The 10,803-nt window shown below is 34.5% G+C and overlaps 1 protein-coding gene across 1 annotated transcript; it reads left to right on the top strand.

Annotated features, from left to right (window-relative positions):
* Nucleotides 1-5,824: 5,824 nt before the first annotated feature.
* On the top strand, nt 5,825-10,271 carry LOC114632419 (heterogeneous nuclear ribonucleoprotein A1-like). The gene is made up of 4 exons (XM_028780925.1): nt 5,825-5,903; nt 7,541-7,567; nt 8,808-8,840; nt 9,883-10,271. The coding sequence occupies exons 1-4, from the start codon at nt 5,825-5,827 to the stop codon at nt 10,269-10,271; spliced, it is 528 nt and encodes a 175-aa protein (XP_028636758.1).
* Nucleotides 10,272-10,803: the final 532 nt, after the last annotated feature.

Raw genomic sequence — 10,803 nt, 5'->3', positions numbered from 1 at the left:
CCTAAATACGAAGTCAAGGGATGTGTGAATAAGCAAAGTCCTGAGTGAACAAAACTTGGTGAACAAAGCTGTTGCTCTATGGAAATAGGAATGCAGAGGAGATAGCAGGACAAGAAACAGTCTACAAAGACAAAGTCCCAGATAAAATTTTTCTAATGAATTCCCACCTCCTATTGTATCCATTACTTCCTAATGTCCATTCAACTGTAAGCCACCAATGGATTGATTTAGGAAATTACAAACATGATGGCACAAATACTTCTTAACACTGTTGCACTGATAGTGAAGAATTCAACACATGAACCTTTGTAGGACATTTCAGTAGCAAACAGTAGCAGTCTCTTCAAGAGCATGACAATAGTGACCTAGCTTTATTGGGCTCTACCCTGCTAATACTTTTCAAGACTTCAATGGGTGGCTTTCAGGGATCCAGAAATCTCTGCAAGACCATAATAAATGAATGTTTACTGATACATGGAGGGCCACTATCTGATATTTTTGCTATGAAGGCACAAATAGACTGACTTATAGCCTCTTGTCTCTCTTAAGATAGATAGATGATAGATAGATAGATAGATAGATAGATAGATAGATAGGTACACACACTCTTATAGACAAACAGATATATACATATGTACATCTGGTAGATGAGGCAGAGTCTCTCATACATACATTTGGTGGGTAGATGGTGCAGAGGCCCAGATGCCACACTGTATTCCTTCTCTCTGGCCTTCTTATACCCTCTTAGACAAAAGTTCTTTAAAAAAAATCTCATAGATAAAATGTTAGATAAAAGGAGAGTTACAGAAGGCTGCTGATAATTAAGTTCAAAGCAGTGTTTCATTCTATAAGCTCATTATAAGTTCAAAGCAGCAGTTTCACAGGGCCTTGCTTTATCATAATGCAAACCTATAGCTTCATCCTTGTATCTAACCTAGAATGAATGTTTCACTTAATCACAAATTTGTACCAAGCCTATTTATTTTGGTGGTGTATTTATGAAATCTCATTTTATTTCTTATTATACAACCTTTACTTACTATTCTCTGGGAAGTGGGCATATTTTATTCTTGATTTTAAGTTTATTATATCTTTCTGGCAAAGCAGCTAAAACATCTGTTAAAACTTTCTTACTAAAATTATTTTAATCAAATCAGGAATTCTATAAAATCATTATCAGGAATTATAAAATCATTAATTTGACTATACAGCATTACTACATGATGGCATATCTTTGTTGATCTGCAGAAAATTTCCCTAATAGGGTAGACTAATGCCCAGGAATCATCAGATTATGTAATAATGACAGGAAAAGGCATACCAGATATAAGAGGCAATCCTGGGATGAAGTTTCTTGGGTTCTTGCCTCTCAAAGCTCACCCATCATAGGCCATGCAAAAATGATGGACCATCTCCAGAAAAGTCACCTGCTAGCTTTAGTTTCCCCTAGATGGCTCCTGACACTGTAGGTCTTCCTGTGGTATCCTTAACCCCTCCAGCTTGCAAACTTCTATTCTTTACTCATTCTCAAGACTTCTTGAGCTCCACCTGATGTTCGGGTGTGGGTTTCTGCATCTGATCTCATCTGCTTCTGGATGAAGCCTCTTAGGAGATAATTATTTTAGGCTACTATCTGCAAGCATAGCAGAGTAACATTAATAGTGTCAGAGGTTGGCCCCCAGACCTTAGTACAACAGACTCCATGATGGAAGTAACATTAAGGTTATAAAACTCAGCACATAGAAGTACCATCTGCCAAACTGAAAACACAGGCCTAATCAATCAAAATCCATAATTTTTGGAAAGTCTTTAAGTGTACTAACCTTGCCTTTTGGCTTTTGTAGTTCTATGTCTGCGTAACTGCTCTTGTTAACAGAAGTATATCCACTTAGGACGTGGATTCTATGCTTAAGAGCTCATCCTGAGAAAGGCTTGGAGTTACAATGAAATCCTGAATACACAGTTTAGTTTCAGATCAGCTAGTAATGGCATTCTATTGGTTTAAACCTGTGTCCAAGTAGTCCTCTCTGGTGTATACCCCTTAACATTTCCTTCTTTGTAAAATTTGCATATTTATCAGGAAGCTCTCTTGGTATGCCTTTCTAGAATCAAAATGTTAAGTTACAATTTTTGAACAAAGTTCCACCTTGTTCAAAAGTGGGTTATTAAATGTCATTTTTAAACATTTCCACTTCCCTTCTGCTTCATTGTTGTGTAGAAATCACTCTTCTCAGACTTTTGAAGGCTTGTTTTATCACTTAACATGCCATTCTGTCTCTTTGGGTTACCATTTACGTGAAATGTGTCTTTCCATTTCTTGTCTTTTAAACTTGGTGTGTCCATAAATCTAAACATGCTTCATTTAATTTTAGTTTTGTAGCCATCCTATGGTAAACTTTTATTTTCATTAAATTATTTAGTCATACAATGTTTTTACAGAAAATTTAATCTACTCAAATTTAGAAAAAATCAATATTATTTATTATAATATATTTATATATCATAAATGTTATATGTATCATATATTAATTAAATTTATTTTATTATATATTTATATATACTTTATTATCTAATAAAATATTTAATATTAATATATTCATATAATATGAAAATAAAAATAAATTATTAAGAAAATTTTATGCCAAAAAAGCAAGCATAGACCAACATATCTTTAAGAAATAGAATTTGGGAATAATATGTATTTAAAAAATTCTTAGAAATCTAAGACCTGACATGAACATTGGATTTGAGATCTAGATGAGTCTTCCTTTCTGCTTTCTGCTGCGTCCAATTGACACTGATTTCTATTGCAATGCATTTCTTATCAAGCTATGCATGTATGAACTGTCATTTAACTTTAGATGGTTGTACTGACACTTGCCCAGAGTACTGGAAAACTGATATTTCTTACAAAATATTTTTAACAAGCCCAAAAACTAGAAACAATTAATGATTCAAAAGTAGATACCAAACCCAAGGTAAAGATAGTGTTTCTATGTTCTGTGTTCCAAGACCAATGATCAAAAATTGCTAGTTAGCATAATAGAACAAGGATAAACAAATAATGCTGTATGGTATAATGTAGGGTTAAACTCACAAATTTTGCCTAACCAAAGAACCAAGACAAGAGCAGTAGATATGGCTTAGAAGTTATGAGCACTTTCTGCCTTTGCAGAGGACCCGGCCTTAGTCCTCAGCACCCATATGATGTCTAACCATCTCTAACTCCAATTCCAGAGGATCCAATGAAGATCCAGTGGGAACATCAGGCCACCAATGGTATTACGTGAATGTGGTGCACAATCGCACATGCCGGCAAAACACCGTTATGCATAAAACAAAGATAAATACATACATAAAAATGGACCAAATAAAATCTCATCTCGTAAAAATTCCCAGACAAATATAATCTACACCTTTATTTCTTTACTTAAAACATTAACCTGCTTTACAAGGTTTACAGTTAGTTAAAAATTGAATAACTCCAAAGATACAATATTTTGTACATGTAAACAGGGATCCAGAAGAGTTAATCACAAAATATTATTGTTCTCAATGTTGGGCATAGGAACACTGAGGGTAAAAGCATAATATTTGGAAGGAAGGTCTATAATTAAGGAATTATAGTGAAGGACATAATCTCATAGGAAAAATAGAGTTGAGGGTTGAAGACATTAATTATTGGATAATGGAAAGTGATGTGCCAGTTGTGACCTGGAGCAAGGTCATGGCTAAAGGCCAATATGTAAGCTGGAAGAAGCAAAGGATGAAGGGAGAAGTTGAGGCTGGGGAAAATTGTAACATTTCCCTCTCAATGTATCAGATGAGAATTGGCCGACAAGGGTCTTCATTTTTATTGACATTTTTTCCTTTTTTAAAAATTGAATATTTTATTTACATATCAGATGTTATCTCCTTTCCCCATTCCCCCCTAGGGACCCCCTATTCCATCCCCTCTCCTCCTGCTTCTATGAGGATGTGCCCCCAGACACCCACCCATTCCCACCTACCCACCCTCAATTCCCCCACACTGGGACATCCAGCCTTCCTGGGACCAAGGCTCTCCTTTCCCACCTATGCCCAACAAGGCCATTCTCCCTTACATAAACATTTTGTTTCAAATGTAAGAAGTCATCATCATAAAAATTTAATTAACAGAGAAGTATAAAAGAAAAAAGTCTGACCACCACAGTCTCACTTACAAAAAAGGAAACAAATTAACAATTTGTCTATAATTTCAAATATTTTCTGACACCAGTGTCTGATATAGGTACACATATACACACATGCACGCGCATGCATGCACACGTGTGTACACACACACACACACACACACACACGAGGTAAATATACTCATAACACAATAATGAAAGCAACTTTCTGGACATAAATAGACACATTAAGTATATCATATATATTATAATGTATTTAGTTGTCTATGTACTTATCTGCCTATTATCTATATCTATCTATGTATATATGTATGTATATATCTTTAGATCTATGTATGTATGTATGTATGTATCTGTCATCTATCTGTCTACCATCTGTCTATCCATTTATATGATGTCTATCTCTTATCTATCTACATATCAAGAAGACTATTATTCTATTATCTATTGAGTGCTTCATATGGAGAATAAAGCAAAAGAAGGAAGCAGAGATGTAAAAATTAAGTTTGGATAAATGAAAAAAAATGAAGTGTCATAAAAAAAGCAAGATTAAAATACTATATTCAAGGGTAAGTGGAGAGGCAGTGATATCTTTTTTTTTTTTTTAAGGAGAAAAAGCCAACAAGAAAGCACATTTCTCTAGAAAGAAAAAAAGAAATTATGGGCAGATAAACAATAAAGATACCTATCAGTTATTCCTGTGGATGAAAGTGACTCATAGCACATTTTAATGGAGAATCCAAATTCATTATTTGAAACATTAGTGATTTTATTAAGTTTATTTATAGTATTCTAAGGTATTTAAAAAATTAAGGCAATTTAAAATAAATTAAAATAATGTAAGACAATTTTAATTATTTTATGGAATTATTTTTATATTACCAACAAAATATCCTCTTTCCCTTAGTTGATAGCTTCACCTTCCAAAAGGACTCAAACAACATACCTTTTTGTTTGATATTGTAGTGACAGGTGTAACTAATTGCCATCTCTTTCCAAGCTGAACACCTTTCATATTGGATTTTCATATTGGATATTGGATTTCAACCCAGCTATTATTCTGATTATTTTGTGTTAAGATTTGATAGTGCATTCAATTCAATATCTCAATCCTATGTAATCATTGTCTTTGAAATATTGAAACGTTGGGTTTGTTCTTTTGTTGGCAACTATTCTTGATATTTTTCCAAGCTTTGTAAGATAACTTATACTAGATTTTCTTGACCTATGTTTTTTTCCTATTATTGTGCTTTTGTTTTTTTTTTTAAGTCTGTTTTCCTTGTGACTTTGTTGGCTCATTCTATAGGAAAGTGTCTGAAGTGACAGAGCAGAAAGTCAGAACAGTGTTGAATCCTATAAGAAAACAGAGAAGCACAGTTCTAGGTGGAATGTTAAATGTAGAAGACAATTAGTTATACTTAGAATTAATAAATGAGGATAATAAGCCATTGTTTCAAAGAACTTGTAAAAATTCTTTGTTCCCTTTGAAGAACACATACTGTTCTTTAATCTACCTTGTCTGGCTGAGGTTCAAATAACAAATTAGATATGGGTGGGAAGTGCCCATCCTATGGTCTTCAAGGTAACATTGTTTTCTGGGTCTCATAAAAGCTGTGTCTGAAGTTCTGCTAGTACCAAGGGAGAGAGACACCATGGCTGCCTCTAGGATTCTTCTGGTCCTGCTCTCAATAGCCCTGCTGGCCCTGACCTCAGCTCAAACAGCCAATGAAGGTAATAGAGAAAATTAGGTTGAAATTTATAGAAAAGAGTAGGGTTGGGCCAGTCTTTATTTTTTTTTTTTTAAGAAATCAGTTAAATATCCAGAGAATCAGCCAATCAAAGGGGAGGCTATATTAGTATCTATATCATTCTTTTACTGATGACAAAAATATGTGTCTGAAACTGTCAGTATATGTTCTAAACTAGTATCTTCATAGTGTAACATTTACTATTTGAATGTGCATAGATTTTCCACACCAATTCTCTGTGGGAATAGGGTAGAAACATAATTCACCTGGATATTTTGTTTCCTTGCTAACAAACACTTGAACATTTAGAATTATTGAGAATTTTTATTGAATCTTCATGTTTAATAAAAATTTCATTTACTGATTCTTCTACTGATTCACAATGCTATTTGCTTTCCATGCAGAGTATTACAGTTCAGTGAAGTACAGAATTCCAGTTAGAATATTTATTTACCAAAATCTGAGCAACTTCTGAATGAAAATCTAGCTTAGAAGGTTAGCAAAATTTGAGTATCTCAAGATACTCAAAACAATATGTTAATGAACAAAAATGAATTTCTTGTTAATGTGATGAAAGAAAGTACCACTTTCCTTTAATACCTTGGGTAAGAGCAAAAGGCAAAATTGGAATATTCAAAAAATAAAGCTCTGAGGTGTGGTTGGTGGAATGAGTTCTTCTTTAAGAATGAGTAGAATATATAACTTATGATGGAGGCTATGGATAGCTATAAAAGGCATCATAGGGAATAAACAATTATGGCAGTAGAAAATTGAAAAGACTTGTATTTAGTTAAAGGGGTTTTGGATAACTCCCTGAAATAAGCAATCATTGTTTGGGAAGTTTTGTCTTCTGGGAAAAAGCTATGTGGGTAGTAAAGTCTTGCTAATGTAAATGATGAGTTGCAAGGCCATGGATGGTTTGATTCTCAAGTTGTAATTGTTCAGGGAGTCACATCATCAAGCATGGTGCTACACTGTAAAGGAAGAAAATCAATTGATTGCTCGATTTCCTCTTATTAATTTTCAGTCCTTAATAGAGACTAGGCTTCTACTTTGGGTATATATATATATATTTCCCTAAGTAGTATCTTTGCTCTAAATAGTCCCATAGACCAAGGTCAACAATGGAATAATAGAAGTTTCTTGTGGAGAGGAAAGAATTTATTTCATGTATGCTTCCAGGTAACAGTCCATTACAGAGGGAAGTCAAGGCAGGAACTCTAGCAGGGCAAGAATCTAAGTGTGTTCTACTGATATCCAGACACTTATCTCACCGACACAAGAGACACAATATGAAAGGCTGGCTTGTGTTTAATACCATGACTGAAGACTACTAAAATACTCAGAGTTTTTGCTCTTTTGCTTTTTGAAACAAGTAATCCTGAGGCTGAGGATACTTACTTGCTTGCTCCATATATATATGGAGCTCCATATATGGATGCTCTAAATTATATATATATATATATATATATGTATATATATATATATATATATATATATATATATTTCCCTAGTAGTTTCTTAAGTTTTTTCATAATGTCTTTTGACTTATACTAGTGAACTGTTGGAATATATTGAATCAAATAATAAATTTATTATATTTCTCTTTTTAAATCCTAGATGATGAAAATTCCTTTCAAGAGCAAGGTCAGTCTTCATTTAAGGCTATGCTTCATTTTCCTTCAGAACATATAATAATTTAATTATCTTTATTAAACTATTAAATTATCTATAATAGTATATATAATTATATAATTATATTATATTATTATATAGTATAATTTATGTATAATATAAATTATTATTATTAAACTATTAAATTATCAATAATAGTTTTGCTTATCTTTTTGTCATTTAGAAGTTCTAAAAATTGGGCTTAGGAAGTTTCAAAAAGCAAAAGAGCAAAAACTCTGAGTATTTTAGTAGTCCTCAGTCATGGTATTAAACACAAGCCAGCCTTTCATATTGTGCCTCTTGTGTCGGTGAGATAAGTGTCTGGATATCAGTAGAACACATGTACATCATTCATTTGTAAACACTTTGCTCTAAATAGTCCGATAGACCAAGGTCAACAATGGAGTAATAGAAGTTTCTTGTGGCGAGGAAGAATTTATTTCATGTATACTTCCAGGTAACAGTCCATTACAGGGGGAAGTCAAGGTAGGAACTCTAGCAGGGCAAGAACCTAAGTGCAGGCAGTAATCCTGAGGCTGAGGATACTTACTTGCTTGCTCCTTAAAGCCTTCTCAGTCTGCTTTCTTATATACCACATGACCAGATGTCCAAGGGTACATTACCCACCATTGGCTAAACTATTCCAAATCGATCACTAATTAAGAAAATGCCATGTGAGCTTGCCTGCCTATAGCAGGGTCCTATGGAGGCATTTTTTTTTCAATTGAGGATCATTTCTCTCAGATGACTTTATCTGTGTTAAGTTGATATAATACCAGAACAATATATACTTCATTTATATAGTGAATATATATGGAATTTACTTTAATATTATAGTTATCCAATCATTAAATATTCCACCAAAGACATAGGAGAATCAAGAAAGAGGAAGTAATGAACAAGTTTTTATTCTTTACTTAGAAGAGAGAGGCAGATGGTTCAAAGTTCTAATACCTACCTGGGCTATAGAGTGAGTTGGAGTCTAGTCCAGACAATTTAGCAACTGAAAAGTAAAGGAGATTTGGGCCAGTGGTAGAGCACTTGCCTATTGTGCATTAAACTCTAGGTTAAATCCACGACAGCAAGCAAAACCCTTGAAAGCCATGTAGAAATTTGTCTTAAATATGTTTCTTGACTTGTTAATGATCTTTCCACCCAGTTTGTAATGTAATTTTCAACTTCTTTGTGTTTGTGTATTGTTCTTTCTTCGCAGAAGTCCTTGAAGCTGAAGACAACAACCACCACCGTGAGACATTTCAACTTCAATTAAGTTATTTGGAGTTATTCTGAACAATGTCTAACAGTTTCTGGCTCTCTGATCTAGTATAAAATCCCTCTAATTTATTAGATTAAAAAAACCTCAAGCCTAACCTTAAAATTTTCCTTTCCTCACTATTCTACTACTTAGTTATTACGTTGTAAAAAGGCTCAAAAATCAGAAGAGGCATAACAAAAATTATAAGAACAGCAAAATGAGAAGGATGAAGAAACAGCCCTTCCCCCACTCCTTGCCTTGACTATCTTTGTGATGACAGACTCATGTCAGGTTTCCAGAAAGAAACATTCTGATTATTTCCCCTTGTAACAGCTAAATGGGGCATGGTTAGTATACATTAGGCACTTGGAATCTAATAGATGGTGAAGCTTGCACATAACCATTCACTGTTAAGGAATTAGGCATAGAGAATGATAGATATCAGAGTACAGGAGTAAAGAAAAAGACCTCACACAAAAGATAGTATAACCCACAGTTAAATCTATGCTTTCATTTTAGTCTTAGAAGGTTAAAAAGTCATATAGTTGTTGTAAGTAAGAGGAGCTGAAAATGTGAGTTAGTATCAGTGTGTAAAAGATATTATGCATAGCAAATTGATTTCCTACCCATCCTTCAAGCAACAAACATGTTGTGTAACAATATTTTTATATTAGGATTTCTCTTAGTCACTGAGAAATATGATGAAACACGGGCACTTTCATATGTATCATACAAAGTCCATGTTTTGGATAGATGGTGCTATATAAAAAGAGCAGGTGTATCAAAAGATGGGGGAGGGTAAATTTGGGACAGAGAAGCAAAAGGATCCTCACTAAATAATTATACACACCCAAGCTAGATCCCTTTGTCCCTCTTCTTGTAGATATTGGACCTAGACAGTATCTAATACCATCTACCACAGTAAAACAACTTCTCTCTAAATTGTATGATAGACTGTATTGTTAACTTGTTATGTTCATGATGATACTTTCCCTGTTTTTGATTTTCGGGATGTGTGTTCTCTCTCTGCAAGATGGTGATCTACACGCAGCACTAGATGAAATAAAGAACCATTATCAAGATGAACGAAATCATCATGGTAGGGCAACCATCAAGTCCAAGAGAGAAAAGAATGGCCAACGTCGTAATCGAAACTCTGGTGGTGACATGTTGGGAGGCCAGGATCCTCAGAGTGGAAATCAACCAGGAGGAGGTGGCCAAGGAGGTCGTGGTCGCAGTGTTCAAAAAGGCCAGAAAGGAAAAGGACGCCAGAAAGACCAGAATGGAAAAGGTAGCCAGAAAGAAAAAGGTGGCCAGAAAACGAAGCGTGGAAAAGGTGGCCAGAGAACCCAGCAGGGTCAGTACAACAGCAGTCCCAATGACCAAAGAAAAGGAGAACCAACTAATGATGGGCTCCAATGATTCTGTCAGGGCTAATTAAATTAGTAAACCGATCATTTAGTAAAGTTCTCTTTCAATTCACCAGTTTTTCTCATTTCTCTGAGTTTTGCACCTTCTTTTTCTCTCCAACACTCTTTCCCAGCTCGGTTCTTGCCACTCTCCTCACCACCTCACATCTACATATAGAAAGCCCTTCTTCCTTCTCACAGCAGCAAGTGCTTCCTCTGTCCTGTCTGAATTTCTCTCATCATCAGATTAGTTAAATGTGTTCCTAAATTTTTTCTGTTTTATCATCTCCCCTTCTCTTTCTTCTCCGTTCTCTGCTCCTTCTCCTATCCTCTCCCTTTCCCTCGTCTCTCTCTTCTACCTGCTTTTTCTCTTCCTTAATATTTTCTTCCTTCCTTCTTTCTTTCCTTCCTTCCTTTTTTTCTTTTTTTCTTCTTTATTTTTATTGAGACAGAGCTTCAATTTATAGGCCAGGCTGGCTGGGAATTCACTATGCAGCCCAAGTTTGCCTCACATTTAGTGATCCTCCTGCCTTACTATTCTGAGT

The sequence above is a fragment of the Grammomys surdaster genome, unplaced genomic scaffold (genome assembly GCF_004785775.1).
Source record: "Grammomys surdaster isolate TR1022 unplaced genomic scaffold, NIH_TR_1.0 373, whole genome shotgun sequence".
Classification (NCBI taxonomy): domain Eukaryota; kingdom Metazoa; phylum Chordata; class Mammalia; order Rodentia; family Muridae; genus Grammomys; species Grammomys surdaster.
This window is presented reverse-complemented; position numbering and strand designations above follow the sequence as displayed.

Coding starts and splice junctions, on each gene's coding strand:
- LOC114632419 (XM_028780925.1), top strand. CDS start 5,825: ATGGCTGCCTCTAGGATTCTTCTGGTCCTGCTCTCAATAGCCCTGCTG. Junction 5,904..7,540: donor AGCTCAAACAGCCAATGAAG/GTAATAGAGAAA, acceptor TTTAAATCCTAG/ATGATGAAAATTCCTTTCAA. Junction 7,568..8,807: donor AAATTCCTTTCAAGAGCAAG/GTCAGTCTTCAT, acceptor CTTTCTTCGCAG/AAGTCCTTGAAGCTGAAGAC.